Raw genomic sequence first — 21695 nt, forward strand, 5'->3', positions numbered from 1 at the left:
AAAATGAAAACATAGTTGTCAACTAGTTGTATTTACTACTGTTACACTTAAACTTTACTTTAAAGTATATTTTGATAAACTAAAAAGTGGGCTAATTTAATACGAAGTATTTAAAGTAGTATTGAAATAGCACACTTACTAGTATACTAGTACATTGATATTAGTATATCAAGTATACTGTACTTAAAAATATACTTGAACTTTAGTATAAAGTATACTTAATAAAATAAACTTGAAGGATACTTATTTTTTGTAAGGGATAAAGCAGTGGTTCTCAACTCCAGTCCTCGGGACCCACTGCTCTGCACATTTTGTATGTCTCCCTTATTTAACACACCTGAACCAGATCATCAGCTCGTTAGGAGAGACTCCATGAACTGATTTGAGTGTGTCAGATAAGAGAGACATACAAAATGTGCAGAGCAGTGGGTCCCGAGGACTGAGAACCACTGGGATAAAGGACAAAACAGCCATGTTCATTTAGGCTGTGTGTTTTATCAAGGATTAAATATCACGATGATAATCTATAGTATTAGAAGTTTCCATAAACATGGTGCAATTCATTTTTTTCAACACACTGTCTGTAAATTTACAGTCAGCATCAAGAGGTTCAGCTAAATAGCCTATTATATGTGCTGTTTTAATGTCTGGTCATTTTCTGTTTGTTGCAGCCTTAATTTGAGACGTGTAAATAAAAAATAGCTTTGTTATTATTATTATTACTACTATTTTATAACAGCCTATACTCTATATATAATATAGTAATAGAGATATTATTATTTATGCATTTATTTGCAATGTCAAAATTCAGTTTACAAAAGAAGTGATTATTGGTTATTGGCATTTTGATACAGCAAAATTCATTTAGAACAAGAACGTATAGAAATAAAACCTGTAAAGTACAAAAATATATTCATTCAACTTATTCAATAAACTTATCAGACAACAAAATAAATTTCAGCAGTCTAGATGCTTTGTGCGTTTTTATAGTTGAGTGGACCATCTTGAGTGATGTCTTTGCAAATATACTTTTACTAAATTAGTAATCTGCAGTTAATCTGATCATGTACTTTTCAGTTAATCAGTTTTTCTTTGCAGTGCAGAAATCAATTTATCTTAGATTCTAGCATTAAACAGTTACATGATTTTATAATTTAGTAGATCCCAGCTGTCCATTTATGCATGTGCCAAACTAAACTATAATATATAGAGATCATTAAGAATCGGAAAGCACCAGATCTTCAAAGAGGCGAGGCTCTTCTTCCTGAAGAATCTCAACGAATTTAACTTTTGCAATCACACCACTTGAATGCACTGTGTCACAGATCTTTCTCACACTATCCTGACTGGTTAAATTAGTATGTGTGATTTCAGAATATAGTTCCTCATGAATTATTCGCTGCTCAAGCAGTTTATCTGCAATGCTCTTCACATTTTTAACCCTTTGAATGAGAGCCGATCTGTGTTTATCAAAAAACCGAGCTTTCTCAATCTCAGAATTCAGTTGCGGCTCATCTTGGACTTGCCTTTGATTTAACTGTGCAAGTTTGGCTTTCCATATTGTGGCAGTCCACACAGATTTCTTGTCCTCTTCTCTGATAAGATTCATCTGTACGTCACCATCCTGATGTTGCATGATCTCAAAGAAGTTTGGATCGATATCTGTTCTAAATGAAATCCCCTCTACAGGATGAACAGAAGCACCAGGAACCTCAAGAAGGTGCGGCGTTTTCATCCGAAACGGTCTGTCAGGTCTGGGATGGCTGATCGGATGACTTGATTTTTCATTCTGCTCAACTTTCTCTTTTAAAAAGTGTCATTCACTGGAAAAAAGTAGATGTGAAGAATGAGAGGATCTTTACAGCACATGTAGAGAAGAAGGTTACAGTGTTCTTCCCACTGTGTGAACCAGCTTATAATTAGAGTTGTAAGAGAGAAGGATGGTTGGAGTATTTTGGCATGATAACGGGTCAACTCTACAGATTGTAAAGATATTCCTTCATCTCTTTTGCTGAGAAGCTTCACAGCATCTTTGAGAGAGGGGTCAGACTCTGCTAAACAGGCGTAATGAGGCAGATGGGCCTCCTCCAGTTTCCCTGAGATCACGGTCACATCGATCACTGGACCAATTCGCTCACACTGAAGCCTCTCCAGCTCTTCACTGAGGAAACGTCCATCCACTGCACGATACTGGAAAGTGACGTCACCAGCACAGACCCATCGCATTCTGGTCCTGCTGCACTCGAATCGACCCGCCTGAGTGCTGATCCTGAACTTTGACCCTCCTTCATCTGTACAGACTGACGGCTCCACCTGAACCCACTGATCACAGTCGACAATGTGAACACAAGACTGACTGTGAAGATTCATTTCAGAAGGTTCAGCCGCAGAGATTTTCAGTCTAGAGAACAGAGATGATAATGATAAATGAGATGAAAGATGTATAAAAGAGAAAAATTTTAGTATTAAATTTTACTGCACTTTCTCCTTTAAAAGATGGAGGAAACAAAATAAATAAAGGTACAAGAGATATGAAATAATGATAAGAAAAGGAAACTGTTTTTCACTTGTATTGATAGTATTTCAAAATCAGTTATTGGAGACTAAAATGGGACTTGAGGGAGATTATGGTTTATTTTACAACAAATTTTAAATAAATATTTTATTCTTATTCTATGGGTTTTTATTGTTTTGGTTGTTTTATTAATTAAAGTCCCATGTAGTCAATACTTTTATCCCTTAAAGCTTATATCTTTGTTCACCAAAATGACATATTTAAAAAAAAAATCCCTGTGAAAATAATTTCTTCATGCCTTAAAATAGCTTGAATGTAACTACACCCTTGGTTCATTTAGTATACGCAGATCCATTTGCAAATTGTTCCTGCCTCCACTCACTCACACCAGTTTAGAGATCGACTTACTGTATCAGAATGGTAATGTGTTTTATGTGTCGCTCTCTACAACGTCGGACCCATAACACTAATTGATATGATTAGCCTTTGACTTGACTGTTATCAAACAGATAATAATTTGTTGCTTCACTTACTTGGGTCCTCGGGTCTTCCCTTTCTTGGGTGCTTGGATCTTCACTTTTTTGTTCATGATGGCAATATTGTTCATGTAAGTACACAAATCATATTTAAGTGGTGTCCACACAAATACATACACATTGTGTATGTAAAATTAAATAACAATAGATTAATTTTTTATCAAGATAAATTATGACAACAAAATTAATGTACTAAACAAAATACTGTTTATACATTACACTATACATTATATAAGCTTATGTACAGTTCATAAATTACGTTGGGTATTACGTTACCAAGCATAGTCCAAACTATCTTTTATCCCCCAAGCAATTACATTTTTAAGTTCTTCTTCTGGTGTTAATTGATGGTCAGCTTGTCTGGTTATTTAAATTAGATTTATTTGTATTAAAGTATTGTTTATGCCAACTGTGATTGTTTTCTACATGTCTATGTGAGTATGCTGCAAACTTACTTTCCCTGCAGGGATAAATAAACTGACTACTACTATAAAAGCAAGCATTCATGTTGTACATATTAAGGTATTATGAATGTAAATATGAATACTGTTGGACTTATACAATGTGATAACTGTCAAGTAAAAACAAGTCAACAAATATATAGCTTTAGACAGAACCATAAATGGAGTCTAATAGTGGTTTCCTTGTTCTCTAGCCTTTCAAAAAATTCAGATGTTTGAATATTGTTCCCAAAGGTAATTGATTTACATTTGTAAGCATTGAAAGTTGATAGAGAAGCAAGAGTACAGCTGTAACATCTTTTGCTTTTTGCTGTACTACTATACAAATCCTATACGATTATTTTCCCTGATGAGATGCGTTTATCTGTCCACTAATAAAAATGTTGTCCCCCATGTAACACTAGCCCAGGACGGGTAACACTCATTTTTAATGTGTTAAAAGATATTAGGCCTACATCCAGAAACATTTTACACTGATTGTTTTCAAATATTTTTAAAGTATGCATATATATCAGTTTCGTTTTTTTTTTTTTTACTTTATACTCTTAATCATTTTCACAATTGTGGTAGACATAATTGGTTCCACTACCAGTACAGTCAACATGGGACTGTATATATTATCACATGTTTTCTCATCATGCGAGCAAAAAGACATCGTATCAGTAATTACAACTGGCACAATTTAACAATTTATGGGGAGGAAGAAAATGTCTCTACCAATAAAAAGGTAAACTCACTTTTACATGGTACTGGTGATTCAGGATCAGAAAGATTGCGTTTTCCTGTTAAAATCAACCACAGTACAGGTCATAGATTACACCTGTAGCTGAATGTTGAGCTCATGAATCTCTTTCATAAATGATTGTTCTCTTACCCAGGTCTTCGAGGAGCTTTTTCAGCCGATTATTGATTTTGTCGGCTTCAGATTTTATTGATTCAATCAGCTTTCTCATTTCATCCAGGCTGTTTTCTTCAGCTTTGATCTCATCATATTTTTCTCCATGTAACACACCCTCCTTTATTAACTCATCTTCTATTGGCATCACTGAAGTAACCCGTTGAATAAGCGCTACAGGGTTATCATCCACAGACTTGGCCTCTGGGGACAAATGAATAAAATGTATTACACTGCAACCTTTGCTGACATTGTTTATACGTGTTTAATGAAAATTACAGTAACAGTTCATGTTAATATTAATAATAAAATGTAAAACACTGTATTACTGTATACATACAGAATTCTAAACATACAGTGGATAATCTATAAAATATGACAGATCACAAAAATACCCAGGACATGTACAGGACAGCTGCCCTCTCCCACACTCTTCTATTTAAATATCTTTTATGCAAATACTCTTTTGTTCAGATCAGCCACCTCAGGACTAATAGAACTAAGCATTAGAGGGAAGTATCTTATGTTTAGTGACATAATTATTTTAGTAAATTGGAGGAACATTCAGCATCTGAGACTCGTGCAGTCTAGGCTACATCAGCCATGTTGATGTTTCCAAATATTCTTCCCCGTAACAAATAAAAATACCTTGTTTTCTTCAGCAATCCTAAAGCATTATTGATAAGCACTTCCATTAGCCAATAGTTTTTGTTTGTTTGTTGTCAAATTTCTTTTTTTTTTTAAAACAAACAAACCATTTGTTAATTTACATACAAATTTAGTTTCTCTAAATAGATAGATACCTTTGCATCTCTCCCGCTGCTCTCCTTCAAGGTTGCTCTCGCTCATTTTTGTGGATAACCCCAAAAACACGAATTCAGATGATAATCTAGGGCTAGGCTATTGAAATATTTTAATTTGTAAACCTGTCGAGACTGTTTCAAAGTTTCGTTGTTCATTGGCACGGAAATGAAGTGGGGTTTAGTCGAATAAAACGAAAGTAATGTGTTCAAGGTAAAAGACAATATGATTGGTCCACGTAACTGAACCACGTTACTGAACCTCTAAATAAGATATTAGGCCTACCTCCAGAAACATTTTACACTGATTGTTTTCAAATATTTTTAAAGTATGCATATTTATACAGCTGGAACAGAGAGACATTAGGGGGGTGTGGAGTAGCTTGAAGACCATCTCAGGTTTTAAATCACCCCCCACACAGGTCGAGGGGGACCTTAACTGGCTGAATGATCTGAACCATCACTTCAATAGGTTTGATCAGCCAGTCACCCCTCCCCCACACCTTCCCCCACACAACTGCACCTCATCCCCACACCATCGGGACAAGTCACCTCCTCTGCCTTTCATACCTTTCACACCTCTCACACCTTCGGTTCATCTCATTTTTCACCCATTACTCCTCCAGATGGACTTTCTCACATCCCTAGCACTGATCCGCCCTGCCTACCCCTGTCTTTCACAGCAGTACAGGTGAGACAGGCGCTAAGGAAAATCAAGGGGAGGAAAGCAGCAGGTCCTGATGGCATCAGCTCCAGGCTCCTGAAGTCTAGTGCAGACCAGCTGAGTGGAGTAATGGAGAGGATCTTTAACCTGAGCCTGAAACTGGGAGTGGTACCACAGTTGTGGAAAACGTCCTGTGTGGTACCGGTGCCAAAAACATCGCACCCTAAAGATCTCAACAGCTACAGGCCAGTGGCTCTTACATCACACCTGATGAAGACGCTGGAGAGATTGGTTCTGCAACATCTCCGCTCCACAGTGGGCCCCTCCATGGACCCGCTACAGTTTGCCTACAGGCCCAACATCGGGGTGGAGGATGCGGTCATCTTCTTGCAGCATCATGCCCTCGCCCACCTGGAAAAGCCCGGCAGCACTGTAAGAATCATGTTTTTTGATTTCTCGAGCGCTTTTAATACCATCCAGCCGATGCTTCTGAAGGATAAGCTGGAGAGGACTGGTGTGGACCATCTGCTGTCACAGTGGGTTTTGAACTATCTCACGAACCGGCCACAGTTTGTGAGAGCACGTGACGGCGTGTCTGACCGTCTCATGTGTAGTACGGGTGTCCCCCAGGGAACTGTGCTGGCCCCCTTCCTCTTCACCCTCTATACGGCAGACTTCAGACACAACTCGGACAGATGTGTTCTGCAGAAGTTCTCTGATGACTCTGCCATTGTTGGCCTCATCACTGAGGATGTTGATGCAGAGTACAGAGGACTGATACAGAACTTTGTGGACTGGTGTCAGCGAAATCACCTCCGGATCAACGCGGGGAAGACCAGGGAGATGGTGGTCGACTTTCGCAGACGGCGGCCTGCTCTCCCCCCATTGGTGAACATCCAGGGAAGGGATATTGAGAGAGTGGATACTTATAAGTACCTGGGTGTTCACTTAAATAACAAGCTGGACTGGACTCACAACACTAATGCTCTGTACAAGAGGGGTCAGAGCAGGCTGTACTTCCTGAGGAGGTTGAGGTCCTTTGGAGTGACAGGGCCTCTCCTTAAGACTTTTTATGACTCTGTGGTGGCGTCAGCCATCCTCTATGCTGTGCCTTGCTGGAGCAGCAGCATTACTGAGAGGGACATGAAAAAGTTGGATAAGGTGATCAAGAAATCCAGCTCTGTCCTGGGCTGTCCGCTGGACTCAGTGAGGGAGGTAGGAGACAGTAGGATCTTGGCTAAATTGACAGGTATGCTGACCCATGAGTCCTACCCACTGCACTATACTCTGTCAGCCCTGGAGAGTAGCTTCAGTGACAGGCTGCGTCATCCCCGCTGTGTGAGGGAGAGGTACCGCAGATCTTTCCTACCAGCGGCCGTCAGACTGTACAACGAACACTGTTGACTTTGGACTACTTTATTTTATTTTATTATTTTGGATTTTTATATTTATATTTACATTACATATCCCATATAGTGTGCTATACCTGACTTATGTGCACTGATCTTCTAACTGTACATTTATTTATTTCTATCTATCCTGTTTTATTGTTGTAAACCGTAATTTCCCCACTGTGGGACAAATAAAGGTTTTTCTTATCTTATCTTATCTCTTATCAGTTTAGTTTTTTTTTTAAACTTTATACTCTTAATCATTTTCACAATTGTGGTAGATATAATTGGTTCGACTACCAGTACAGTCAACATGGAACTATATATATTATCACATGTTTTCTCATCATGCTAGCAAAAAGACATCCAGTATCAGTAATTACAACTGGCACAATTTAACAATTTATTCAAAAATAAAAGTGGAGGAAGAAAATGTCTCTACCAATAAAAAGGTAAACTCACTTTTACATGGCACTGGTGATTCAGGATCAGAAAGATTGCGATTTCCTGTTAAAATCAACCACAGTACAGGTCATAGATTACACCTGTAGCTGAATGTTGAGCTCATGAATCTCTTTCATAAATGACAATTGTTCTCTTACCCAGGTCTTCGAAGAGTTGTGGTTGATGCTTTTTCAGCCGATTATTGATTTTGTCGACTTCAGATTTTATTGATTCAAACAGCTTTCTCATTTCATCCTGGCTGTTTTCTTCAGCTTTGATCTCATCATATTTTTCTCCATGTAACACACCCTCCTTTATTAACTCATCTTCTATTGGCATCACTGAAGTAACCCGTTGAATAAGCGCTGCAGAGTTATCATCCACAGACTTGGCCTCTGGGGACAAATGAATAAAATGTATTACACTGCAACCTTTGCTGACATTGTTTTTATGTGTTTAATGAAAATTACAGTAACAGTTAATGTTAATATTAATAATAAAATGTAAAACACTGTGTTACTGTATACATATAGAATTCTAAACATACAGTGGATAATCTATAAAATATGACAGATCACAAAAATACCCAGGACATGTACAGGACAGCTGCCCTCTCCCACACTGGCTCTTCTATTTAAATATCTTTTATGCAAATACTCTTTTGTTCAGATCAGCCACCTCAGGACTAATAGAAGCATTAGAGGGAAGTATCTTATGTTTAGTGACATAATTATTTTAGTAAATTGGAGGAACATCCACCATCTGAGACTGGAGTCTACATCAGCCATGTTGATGTTTCCAAATATTCTTCCCCATAACAAATAAAAATACCTTGTTTTCTACAGCAATCCTAAACCATTATTGATAAGCACTTCCCTTAGCCAATAGTTTTTGTTTGTTTGTTGTCAAATTTCTTTAATTTACATACAAATTTAGTTCCCTTTCGAAAGGGAACTCTACACTATGTCATGTGACGCTTTGGGGAATGCCTCAGGCGTGACAGGTGTCTGAAATCAATATCAACTCACGGCAATCATGTTGACCGGCGACAGCCCGTGAATCATTAGCATGAATGATTAACGCGCGACCTGGATGTATATAAGGGTGCCTTGCAAACATCTTTTCGTCTTCAGGGACTGTTTTGTCTGGTTTAACGTCTAGCGAGTTAACGGCAATTGAGAGAAAATGAAGCACACATCTAAGCTAAAGAATTTCATTAAATGTGTCGACCCGTGCCCAAGGTTTTTGTCGCCGGGTGACACACATGAAATGTGTGTTTTCTGTCTGGGTGAAGAGCACGCACGGGATGTTCTCGAGGGAGCGTCCTGTGCAAACTGTGAGGGTTTCTCTATGAGAACGCTCCGCTCCTGTCTGGCTCTCTTTTCTCGAGGGAAGAGAGCTCAGCATCTGGACCTTGTGGTTCGGGTCCCGCTCGTTCCAAGGCAGAGCGGCGACTCGCTTCATGGGGCTCCCAGATAGAGCTCGTTGACAGTCTCGAGAGGTGTGTAAACCTCTCAGACGCGTCATCGACTGGCGAGAGCGAGCTGCAGGTGGATGACGGAGATGATTCTCCTACTGGTACTGCAGCGAGTGCTCTTCAGGACGGACAAGAGATGGCTGATGAGGATGAATTAGATCCAGAGCCTCGTCAGCCATCCTGCCCCGTGTATGCTGAGCTGGTGGACATTATGGGGTGCGCCGCCGACAAACTTCAGTTGCCATGGCAGCGCGCTCGGGGAGAGATTGCTTGCGGCAGGCTTGACGATCGATTTCTCCCTGAACATAGGCCACCAGCTCAGGTGAGCCTTCCCTTCCTTCCTGATCTCCACACTGAGATCGAGAGGGCTTGGAAGAACCCATACTCTGCCCGTATTCAGGCCGGCGCTGCTCTCCATACCATGGCAGTGCTGCAAGCATACCAGGCTGACCTGCTGCGGGATCTCGACCAGGGGGCGGGGCTGTCCCCTGAGATGGTTGCTGAGCTGCGCCGAACCACAGATCTGTCTCTCCGGGCCACTAAACAGACTGCTGCCGCGATCGGTCGATCGATGGCGGCAATGGTGGCCACGGAGAGGCATCTGTGGCTTAACATGGCTGATATCGGGGAGAAAGAAAAATCCTTTCTCCTCGATTCACCAGTTTCACCATCTAAACTTTTTGGCACCTCCGTGGAGGCGGTGGTTGGAACGTTTAGAGAGGCGAAGGCGCGCTCAGCTGCTTTTAAAACATGTATACCGCTGAGATCCGGGTCCAACCCCAGGCAGGTGGGAGGCCCTGATCCCTCTCGGTCCGAGGACCGTAGGCAGGACCAAAGGTCCAGTGTCGCCTCTCGTGCGCCCCCTCCATGGAGGAGTAGGACACAGAGAAGGCGAGCCACCCGCAAAAAGAGGGATCTTAGGGAGGTCATCCAGCGCAAACTGTTTAAGTAAGTGTTGATCTCCCTGGAGGGCTATTAGCCACCCAGGGGTAGAGTAGTTGGTCTTTCTTAAAAAAAAAAAATTAAAAAAGAGAAAAAAAGGGGATTTTTGCTTTTAAGTATAGACTGATGCAAGTGCTTCAGATAGGTCTTATATCCGACCTATCGGTTCGTTGACATTGGTATCCTAAGTATATCGCTCCCCTGAACTCTGTAAAAGAGCGAGTTTCAGTAGGTTGAGTGGTTTTGCAGCCCCCAACAAATTAGGCTGTGGCTCCTCTGAGCCCTCAGGTAGATCTATGCTTGTAGGCTAGCCCTCACCTGGGCCGCCTCTGTAGCTGGCCTAGGCTATGCTAGGGATAGATGGAGGCGTTCTGCTAAGCATAGCTGCCGCATTCCTATGTGTTTTTGGCTTCCTCCCCTAGATTTCAGCCTCCTCCCATAAATGGAGTTGTTGGACAAGGCCCGCCCCTGCATTCAGGGGTGATAGAGTAATGCAGGGTGGTAGTTGAGGTATGATCATTCGGGCAGGGTTAGGCCATCTTTCGCTCTGCGATGTGATAGCTTGCCGAACAGAGCTAACTTATGATTGGGCCTCTACAGCTGGCTCCACTCAGCCCGTTGAGCTAAACCGCTCAAACGATGGGTGGAAGTTGGTTGGCTTGCAAGCAAGCCCCCGCTCCCCTAGGCTGGGCGCAGGATAAATCCCTGTCACCCTTTAGAGCCACTTGCAGGCCCGCTCCCTGTATAAATTTTCAGGGGCATATGGTTGTTACTCCCCCGTTAACTCAGGGTAGTTTTGAGTACTCCTTTCTCAGCTCTGTATCTATCTACCTCACACCACGATGGCTTCGGTTGAGCGGGGAGTTCCAAACTCATTTCATTCGGGTTTTTGAATTCCGCTCCCTTGAAGCCAGAGCATTGCCATGAGCTGACGCCCATGCATATAGTAGGTAGGCCCTTAATGGGGCCTCCACTAGGCAGAGTGGCGTATGTTGTACTCCCCTGCTATAAGGGTATTGCATTTTGCTGAGTACACTGCCTTTGGCAATGTGATTAGGTACCAGGATGCTGTAAGCGCTGTAGTAACAGCTTTCTGCCACGAAGGCTGCATGGTTAGGTAGTAGGCCCCAGCAGGCCTCCTTGACTGGGTAGCCCCCAATAGGGCTCTTAGGCTAGCTCACCTTTGGTGGTTGGCCTTGGTAGTTCGGGCAGTAGGCTCACTGATGAGCCTTAACAGGCCTACTCTAAGGTGGGTCCCAAAATTGTGGAACATACACTAGGACAAAACTATAGGAACGTTTTTTTAAAAAAAATAGTATGGTTCCAGCAGTGTTCGTTAAAGTAGCAGAATAGACTCGCTTTCAGCTAGTAGGCCTGACCAGGCCTCCTTGTTAGGCGAGTCCCCAGCAGTAGTCACCATGTAGCCCAGTCTGGCGGGCCTTAGCAGGCCGCCCTGGGACTGTAAGCACCCGGATTTAGGGCTCTTAGCATCCAGATGTCAGACTGTTTTCAGGTAGTAGGCCTCTTCAGGCCTCCCTGAAGGTGGGCTCCCACTTTTTGTGGTGGTCAGGTAGTAGGCTTCACTAGGCCTCCCTGAGGGTTAATTCCCACATACTGTGGTTACTAGGTGGCAGGCCCCACATGCCTCCCTGAAGTTGAATTCCCGTTTTTTTAACTATCAACTAGTAGGCCTCACCAGGCCTCCCTGAAGTTGAGCTCCCACATGTCTTGGCTGTCAGATAGTAGGCCTCACCAGGCCTCTCTGGAGGTGAGCTCCCTCATACTGTGTGTTTTCACTTAGCATGGTTTTCAGTAGGGCTGAACGATATTCTGTTTTAACATCGACATCGCGATGTGCGAATGAGTGATAGTCACATCGCCGGAACATGCGATGTGAAGGGTAGTAGCACCCATGGTGTATTAAGAGAACGGTAGCACCAGGGTAGCACACAGTAAACACGAGTTTGTTGTATGGCTTGTTGCTGGGGTGACATACACGTTTTGCGTGCCTGCACAGTGATTTCGCTGTGCCGCTGCTCACCGCTCACAGCCAACATTCACTGGCAATCCTATAGCTAAAAATGGGCGACGAAGAGGCCGCCGCAAAAAAAATAAAAAATAAAAAAATAAATAAATGATTTCGTACCAAAAAGAAAGTCAAAATCAGCTATTTGGGACTATTTCGTCTACAAAAAGGAGGATGTTGAGCAAAAAGAGGTACTTTGCTGGAGTGTTATAAAGTTGTGGATGGTTGTCTTTTTTAAAAAGTCTTTTATTTTTCGTGTTCGCATTCATGAGGAAAAAACAATGTTACGTGACAGTTCTCCGTTACGGACGTGAGTGCTCTGAAAGCGGCACTAAAAGACTGCTTTAAAACTTTCACAGAGACCTCAAACAGAAAGCACAAAGCATTTCTTTAAAACGAATTTCGTTTTGTATTAATTGTATCTTAATTTTAATCAATGTTTCATCATCCAATTTCCTGGTAAAAGTAAATATAGCAGACAATCACGTCACAGAGGCGCCAGCGCCTGAACTGGAGCTTAAAGGAGAACTCCGGTCAATTTTAATATTGAGCTCATTTTTTTGTACATTTGGAGTGCTGTCAGTACAGAGAACAACGACAAAAATCGGTGTTGCCTACACCGAGTTATCCTCTTTTTAAAATTTGCACCCTGTTGACTTGTATTTTTGTTGTATTTTCTTCCTGTTTTCGGTCGAAGTCCACAGTAATCGATTGTCAAGTTCACGCGCGTGATCATAGGTACTAAACCTATGCGCGTGAACTCAACAATCGATTACTGTGGACTTCGACCGAAAACAGGAAGAAAATACAGGTATGTGCGCTAGCTTAATAAACATCATTTTTATTCATATCTTCACATCTACTGCAGTCAGATTAACCCGCATTCACCCCGAAGGAATCACTCACATGACCTGTGCACTTGTAATGACACATCAAGGATGTTAAGAGGCTAAAAGCAGGTTTAAAACTTGCCCCATTGAAGTCAACAGGGTGCAAATTTTAAAAAGAGGATAACACGGTGTAGGCAACACCGATTTTTGTCGTTTTTCTCTGTACTGACAGCACTCCAAATGTACAAAAAAATGAGCTCAATGTTAAAATTGACCGGAGTTCTCCTTTAAGCTATCATCCATGAACCGAAATCTCTACCTTTAAACGGAACCATTCAAAACAAAATAAAACTATGTAATCCGTATGAAAAGTGCATTTCTCTCCTGCGCGATCACTACTGCGAAGATCGCGAGTCAGTATCGTCAACTTCATCTTTACAGAAAACACTTGTTTTTTAATAAAGAATTAAAATGTCTCGTAATATTTTACATATTCATAATCATTACTTTTGCTGGTTCTTTGTGACAGCTTTTAGGTGCCGTTTACATGAACGCGTCACTGGATCAGCACCGAAAACAGAGAGAGAGAGAGAGAGAGAGAGAGAGAGAGAGAGAGAGAGAGAGAGAGAGAGAGAGAGAGAGAGAGAGAGAGAGAGAGAGAGAGAGAGAATAATATTTTTCTTTTTACTTATTTTGGGGAATTATAGCCTAATGAACAACAAACATCTGTTAAGAGCGCCGCCACGTTGGATTGCGTAGAACATTCACGAATTCTGACAGAAATATGTTCTAATTTTGGAATAAAAATATTAAGTGGCCTTTTTGTCACTTGTAATGAAGCTTGCTTATTAGTGAAATAATTAATATCATGGAATGGTAATTATTGACTTTAGCCTGGATTGATGGCTCGCAATATTGCAATATATATCGTTGGGGGAAAAAATCGCAATATAATTTTTTTTCCAATATCGTGCAGCCCTAGTTTTCAGGTAGTAGGCCTCTCCAGGCCTCCCTGAAAGTGAGCTCCCTCATGTCATAGTTGTCAGGTAGTAGGCCTCACCAGGCCTCCCTGGAGTTGAGTTCCAACATACTTTGAGTTTCAACTTAAGGTGGTTTTCTGGTAACAGGTAGTAAGCCTCTCCAGGTCTCTCTGTAAGTGAACTCCCATGTACTGTGGTTATCAGGTAGTAGGCCTCACCAGGCCTCCCTGAAGGTGAGCTCCCACATACTGTGGTTGTCAGGTAGTAGGCCTCACCAGGCCTCCCTGGAGGTGAGCTCCCACATACTGTGCGCTTCTACTTAGCATGGTTTTTCAGGTAGTAGGCCTCTCCAGGCCTCTCTGAAAGTGAGCTCCCACGTTTTGTGGTTGTCAGGTAGTAGGCCTCACCAGACATCCCTGGAGTTGAGTTCCAACTTACTTTGAGTTTCCACTTAAGGTGGTTATCTGGTAACAGGTAGTAGGCCTCTCTAGGCCTCTCTGTAGGTGAACTCCCACATATTGTGGTTGTCAGGTAGTAGGCCTCTCCAGGTCTCCCTGAGAGTAGTTTCACAGTGGTGCTGGGTTTTGTAAGCTAGTGGCTGCTTACTATCAGTTTAGCAGTCCTTATCAGACAGCTACCGAAGGTGAGCTTGCACCCTGTCTCGACTCCAATTTTTATTCTCTGCTACGGGTTCCCTCCTGGAACCTCTTTATCCTGCTACAGCCTGGTTGCCTACCAGGTAGATCTTATGCTCCCCTCCCTGAGGGTCAATATGATTATGTGGTCTCCTGAGTTTGGCCAGTCGGTCGTAGGCCTCTCATGAGGCCTCCCAGTTAGATCAGTCCTTAGGCCCTCACAGGCCTCCTCAGTGTTTTGAAACACAAACACTGGGTAGATCCGTGGATCGAGTAGAGAAATTCCCCTCGCTGGCAAGGGTTGTAAAGCACTATGCAGAGTCATACTCTCCAGGATATCCCGTCTCTGAGATCCGGGCCGAGTGGTTCACTGCCTGCTTCGAAGTCCTTCGGGTTGGATGCCTTACTTAAGGCAAGTGTCCAGAGGCTCTGTCTTCAGACAGACAGGAAGTGGCCAGACTGTAGTGTCATATGTAGTGACACCAGGTTAGGCCTGCCTGGTGACATTTCAGGTGGCACGTTCCCCTGAATAAGTGACTGGCTGGGGTTCCCTCGGGTTCCCTAGCCACATTCCCTAGAAGGGACCCCTTCTAAGAAGTTGAAGTTGTGGTCCTAGGCCCTTGAGCAGGCCCAGGTAGACCTTTCACTAAACTATGTTTATGGAGGTTGTCTGTGGTATCATATAGCTTGGGCTATGACCGTAGGGAGTGCTGTCACTGACAGCCCAGTGTGACCTGAGGGTGAGTTGTTCTAGCGTTCATTTGAATTGCTGGTTCTGACAGTTGTCACTGCCATTGGGCATGCACTCCCCTTAGCATGGCGGCGTGGGTATATCGTTCCCCAAAGCGTCATATGACGTAGTGTAGTTCCCTTTCGAAAGGGAACGTCTCAGGTTACGACTGTAACCTATGTTCCCTGAGAACAGGGAACGAGACACTATGTCTCCCTTCCATGCATCGGGGCCTGCCTACCAGACAGTCACTTCAGACGAAAGGATATTGTCATGTTTGCAAGGCGCCCTTATATACAACCAGGTTGCACGTTAATCATTCACGCTAATGATTCACGGGCTGTCGCCGGTCAACATGATTGCCGTGAGTTGATATTGATTTCAGACACCTGTCACGCCTGAGGCGTTCCCCAAAGCATCATATGACGTAGTGTCTCGTTCCCTGTTCTCAGGGAACATAGGTTACAGTCGTAACCTGAGACGTTTCTCTAAACAGATAGAGCTACCTTTGCATCTCTCCCGCTGCTCTCCTTCAAGGTTGCTCTTGCTCATTTTTGTGGATAACCCCAAAAACATAGCCTGGGAAAACCCAGACTACTTCCGGCGAATTTTAATTCTCTCTCCAGGATAGTCTGGAGAAGAGCCCATTCAAACTCATTTCTGTGCCGCCGAAATCGCGACACCAATCAGAAACGTTTGGGGAGGGATTTACATGATGACGACAGCGCAGCGACGCTGAAGGAGTTCTCACGCAGTGAAAAATACATTGCGGAGCAGAGAGGAGACTGACAACACGCTGGCAGACAGGACAGAGCAGGCTACTTTTTGGTTACGTTTGATATTAAACATATTAAACAAAGTCAAGTCAAGTCAAGTCAAGTTTATTTATATAGCGCTTTTCACAACATAGGTTGTATCAAAGCAGCTTCACAGTAATAAATTAAAACAATACATCAATGTTTGTTTCTAGTGGAACGTCCACGTTTGGTAATGCTGATCAATAGTATCGTTGATTGATTAATTAAATTAAATATTCCCAAATATCCCCAACTGAGCAAGCCAAAGGCAACGGTGACAAGGAACCGAAAAAACTCCATCAGGTGACCTAATGGAGAAAAAAAAAAAAACCTTGGGAGAACCCGGGCTCAGTCGGGGGCCAGTTCTTCTCTGGCGTTTATGAACTAGAAGTCGGATTTAACTGTAAGATTAAAAGTATTATATGAATGCCTGGCTGAAGAGATGCGTCTTTAATCTAGTTTTAAACTGGGAGAGCGAGTCTGAGCAACGAACAGTATCAGGAAGGCTATTCCAGAGTTTTAGTGCTAAATGTGAAAATGCTCTCCCTCCTTTGGTGGATCTGGATATCCTAGGTATGACCAAAAGCCTCGAATTTAGTGACCTTAAAGAGCGCGATGGACAAAGTCTCAGCTTTCAAATTTGGTAATTTTTTAAAAGAAATTTAAACAATAAATACCGTTTTGTTGCTCTTTAATGTGCCGTGACAGATCGCTGTAGAGCATCAGTTAAAGCTGTTCTTGTGAACCGATCATCTCTTCCTTCTAGTTAATTTATAGCCTCAAATAAACATGAACAAACATAAGAAGGAATGTTGTTTTAACCACGGAAAGGCGTCAGTACACTCCGTTTTTCAAGTTCAAATCCTCCTATGTTAATCTACTCTCCTGACTGCTTTGTCGGACAAAATGGCGGATGGCGAAGTATGATTGGTCAGATCACCTGTTAATCAAGCTCCCTGCGAAGGGTCGGAATTTGAGCTACGTCGGTTGGTGACGCCCCTTTGGAAATGATTTGTCTACATAGCTTCTCCAGACCCTACACTCAGTTTCAACTGAGAAGGGTCTGGTTTTAACCAGGCTACCAAAAACACAAATTCAGATGATAATCTAGGGCTAGGCTATTGAAATATTTTAATTTGTAAACCTGTCGAGACCATTTCACTGTTTCGTTGTTCAACGGCACGGAAATGAAGTGGGGTTTAGTCGAATAAAACGAAAGTAATGTGTTCAAGGTAAAAGACAATATGATTGGTCCACGTAACTGAACCACGTAACTGAACCTCTAAATAAGATATTAGGCCTACCTCCAGAAATATTTTGGTAGATATAATTGGTTCCACTACCAGTACAGTCAACATGGGACTGTATATATTATAAGATGTTTTCTCATCATGCTAGCAAAAAGACATCCTGTATCAGTAATTACAACTGGCACAATTTAACAATTTATTCAAAAATAAAAGTGGAGGAAGAAAATGTCTCTACCAATAAAAAGGTAAACTCACTTTTACATGGTACTGGTGATTCAGGATCAGAAAGATTGCGATTTCCTGTTAAAAATCAACCACAGTGCAGGTCATAGATTACACCTGTAGCTGAATGTTGAGCTCATGAATCTCTTTCATAAATGACAATTGTTCTCTTACCCAGGTCTTCGAAGAGTTGTGGTTGATGCTTTTTCAGCCGATTATTGATTTTGTCGGCTTCAGATTTTATTGATTCAAACAGCTTTCTCATTTCATCCTGGCTGTTTTCTTCAGCTTTGATCTCATCATATTTTTCTCCATGTAACATACCCTCCTTTATTAACTCATCTGCTATTGGCATCACTGAAGTAACCCGTTGAATAAGCGCTGCAGAGTTATCATCCACAGACTTGGCCTCTGGGGACAAATGAATAAAATGTATTACACTGCAACCTTTGCTGACATTGTTTTTATGTGTTTAATGAAAATTACAGTAAAGGTTAATGTTAATATTAATAATAAAATGTAAAACACTGTGTTACTGTATACATATAGAATTCTAAACATACAGTGGATAATCTATAAAATATGACAGATCACAAAAATACCCAGGACATGTACAGGACAGCTGCCCTCTCCCACACTGGCTCTTCTATTTAAATATATTTTATGCAAATACTCTTTTGTTCAGATCAGCCACCTCAGGACTAATAGAACTAAGCATTAGAGGGAAGTATCTTATGTTTAGTGACACATAATTATTTTAGTAAATTGGAGGAACATCCAGCATCTGAGACTGGTGTCTACATCAGCCATGTTGATGTTTCCAAATATTCTTCCCCATAACAAATAAAAAATATCTTGTTTTCTTCAGCAATCCTAAAGCATTATTGATAAGCACTTCCATTAGCCAATAGTTTTTGTTTGTTTGTTGTCAAATTTCTTAAAAAAAAACAAAAAAAAAAACATTTGTTAATTTACATACACATTTAGTTTCTCTAAATAGATAGATATCTTTGCATCTCTCCCGCTGCTCTCCTTCAAGGATGCTCTCGCTAATTTTTTTGGATGACCCAAAAACACGAATTCAGATGATAATCTAGGGCTAGGCTATTGAAATATTTTAATTTGTAAACCTGTCTAGACTGTTTCAAAGTTTCGTTGTTCAACGGCATGGAAATGAAGTGGGGTTTAGTCGAATAAAACGAAAGTAATGTGTTCAAGGTAAAAGACAATATGATTGGTCCACGTAACTGAACCACGTTACTGAACCTCTAAATAAGATATTAGGCCTACCTCCAGAAACATTACACTGTTTTCAAATATTTTTAAAGTATGCATATTTATCAGTTTAGTTTTTTTTTTAAACTTTATACTCTTAATCATTTCCACAATTGTGGTAGATATAATTGGTTCCACTACCAGTACAGTCAACATGGAACTATATATATTATCACATGTTTTCTCATCATGCGAGCAAAAAGACATCCTGTATCAGTAATTACAACTGGCACAATTTAACAATTTATTCAAAAATAAAAGTGGAGGAAGAAAATGTCTCTACCAATAAAAAGGAAAACTCACTTTTACATGGTACTGGTGATTCAGGTTCAGAAAGATTGCGTTTTCCTGTTAAAATCAACCACAGTACAGGTCATAGATTACACCTGTAGCTGAATGTTGAGCTCATGAATCTCTTTCATAAATGACAATTGTTCTCTTACCCAGGTCTTCGAAGAGTTGTGGTTGATGCTTTTTCAGCCGATTTTTGGATTTTGTCGACTTCAGATTTTATTGATTCAAACAGCTTTCTCATTTCATCCTGGCTGTTTTCTTCAGCTTTAAACTTATCATATTTTTCTCCATGTAACACACCCTCCTTTATTAACTCATCTGCTATTGGCATCACTGAAGTAACCCGTTGAATAAGCGCTGCAGGGTTATCATCCACAGACTTGGCCTCTGGGGACAAATGAATAAAATGTATTACACTGCAACCTTTGCTGACATTGTTTTTATGTGTTTAATGAAAATTACAGTAAAGGTTAATGTTAATATTAATAATAAAATGTAAAACACTGTGTTACTGTATACATATAGAATTCTAAACATACAGTGGATAATCTATAAAATATGACAGATCACAAAAATACCCAGGACATGTACAGGACAGCTGCCCTCTCCCACACTCTTCTATTTAAATATCTTTTATGCAAATACTCTTTTGTTCAGATCAGCCACCTCAAGACTAATAGAACTAAGCATTAGAGGGAAGTATCTTATGTTTAGTGACACATAATTATTTTAGTAAATTGGAGGAACATCCAGCATCTGAGACTGGTGCAGTCTAGGCTACATCAGCCATGTTGATGTCTCCAAATATTCTTCAACAAATAAGTAACAAATAAAAATACCTTGTTTTCTTCAGCAATCCTAAAGCATTATTGATAAGCACTTCCATTAGCCAATAGTTTTTGTTTGTTTGTTGTCAAATTTCTTTAAAAAAACAAAAAAAAAAAAAACATTTGTTAATTTACATACACATTTAGTTTCTCTAAATAGATAGATACCTTTGCATCTCTCCCGCTGCTCTCCTTCAAGGATGCTCTCGCTCATTTTTGTGGATAACCCCAAAAACACGAATTCAGATGATAATCTAGGGCTAGGCTATTGAAATATTTCAATTTGTAAACCTGTCGAGACCGTTTCAAAGTTTCGTTGTTCAACGGCACGGAAATGAAGTGGGGTTTAGTCGAATAAAACGAAAGTAATATGTGTTCAAGGCAAAAGACAATATGATTGGTCCATGTAACTGAACCGCGGGAGTATGATGAGGTCTCTGCGGAACAAAAAAGGGGCCGTTTTCAAACGGGGATAGGTGTTTTTTAACCGCTTTACCTTATTTGCTCAAATCGAGAGGGAGATTCCCGGAAAAAATATTTGTGTGAATTTGATAGCAACCTGTTGATCTAAGCAATCTAACTTCGACTCACAATCTAGCATTAACTATTAGCCTAGGCAATTAGTGACTTACAATAATAAAGAATAGCAACAGTGAGAGTTGTAGCCTACAAAAATACAAGATTTATCATTATAATACAAATATAATTTAAAATTAGGCCACATGTAAAGCGCACTCCGCTCGTCTAGTGCAGTTGTCTCTTTAAAGGGGTCCTATAATGCCCTTTTATGAAGTCATGATTTTGTTTTTGGAGTGCACTAGAATAGGATTTCATTCTTGATTGTTAAAAAAAACGCATATTTTACTCTTTTTTTTACATTATTATTATTATTTAAAAAAAGAATCATAGACAAGTAGGCTACAGTGCAAAAAGTACAGTTATGTACTATGTGAAACAGAATAACAGCAACTAAAAGAAAAAATAACATAGGGTAAATACCGGTAAGTGCTATATAATATTAGGGCAGTTACATAATTTTGAAAAGATTAACATTTTGTATTGTTTTAATAAGCTTTTTGTTTTGTGATCTCATGTTTGAAAGGGTTTCAAAGTATATGTGGGATTACAAAATTAATTTATGAGGGTTTCTTTTTTGTTATGAATATACAACTTACCAAAATAATTAAAAGATTAATAATTTTTCAGAGAAATGTGTTTTTTGAAAACAAAGTAAAATGTCATAAGGTTCTAAATTGAGAGTTTTGTTTAATTTTTTGTCATGTCTATTTTAAAATCAATCCAAAAATAAATAGGAAAGTGTCATGAAAATAACTGTTCAATATCTTCAAATGATGTGTGTCACGGTGCTGCGTGGGGCAAATTCAAAGGAGTTCACAAAGACAAAGAGATCCAAACAATAGTGGTTTATTCCAGAAGATGAAGGTACACATGCGCACACACAAGGTAACACATACAATCACTGACAGTGCACTGACTGGCTCGAAGCAGGTGGGAGAGGAGACCAGGGTGGAGCCGGAGAGCCGACGAGCCCAGGCGACACAGAGGATCCGGCGGGACATAGCGAAGCCGCTGGCTCTGGTGACTGAGGTGCAGGTGGGGACACAGAAGGGTGCAGTGGAGACAGAGGGAGTGAGGACAAAGGAGGAAGCGAAGGGAGTGAGGAGTCCAATGGAGCCGGGGGGG

At 40.9% G+C, this 21695-nt stretch overlaps 1 protein-coding gene across 2 annotated transcripts; it reads right to left on the reverse strand.

The window, feature by feature from the left end:
- Positions 1-775: 775 nt before the first annotated feature.
- LOC308696181 (NACHT, LRR and PYD domains-containing protein 1 homolog) lies at positions 776-20363 on the reverse strand. Of its 2 annotated transcripts, none has more exons than XM_081374625.1 (11): positions 20160-20363; positions 19314-19551; positions 19174-19218; positions 17770-18006; positions 17629-17673; positions 7865-8101; positions 7725-7769; positions 4387-4611; positions 4250-4294; positions 3049-3091; positions 776-2401 (listed from the first exon to the last, which is right to left on the reverse strand). In XM_081374625.1, the coding sequence occupies exons 4-11, from the start codon at positions 17948-17950 to the stop codon at positions 1807-1809; spliced, it is 1416 nt and encodes a 471-aa protein (XP_081230751.1). In that variant the 5' UTR covers positions 17951-18006; positions 19174-19218; positions 19314-19551; positions 20160-20363; the 3' UTR covers positions 776-1806. The 2 variants fall into 2 exon arrangements, with proteins under 2 accessions (XP_081230751.1, XP_081230752.1); XM_081374626.1 differs by having other exon boundaries at positions 783-2401; positions 16801-17673; positions 20160-20313.
- Positions 20364-21695: the final 1332 nt, after the last annotated feature.

Source organism: Scardinius erythrophthalmus, assembly GCF_964197995.2.
Source record: "Scardinius erythrophthalmus genome assembly, chromosome: 9".
NCBI lineage: Eukaryota > Metazoa > Chordata > Actinopteri > Cypriniformes > Leuciscidae > Scardinius > Scardinius erythrophthalmus.

What these genes read in the sequence shown, in the direction of transcription:
- LOC308696181 (XM_081374625.1), bottom strand. Translation starts at nt 17,950, where the DNA reads ATGCCAATAGCAGATGAGTTAATAAAGGAGGGTATGTTACATGGAGAA. An exon ending in ACAACTCTTCGAAGACCTGG is followed by an intron (nt 7,770 to 7,864) that starts GTAAGAGAACAA and finishes TGATTTTAACAG; the next exon opens with GAAATCGCAATCTTTCTGAT. An exon ending in ATCACCAGTACCATGTAAAA is followed by an intron (nt 3,092 to 4,249) that starts GTGAGTTTACCT and finishes TGAACAAAAAAG; the next exon opens with TGAAGATCCAAGCACCCAAG.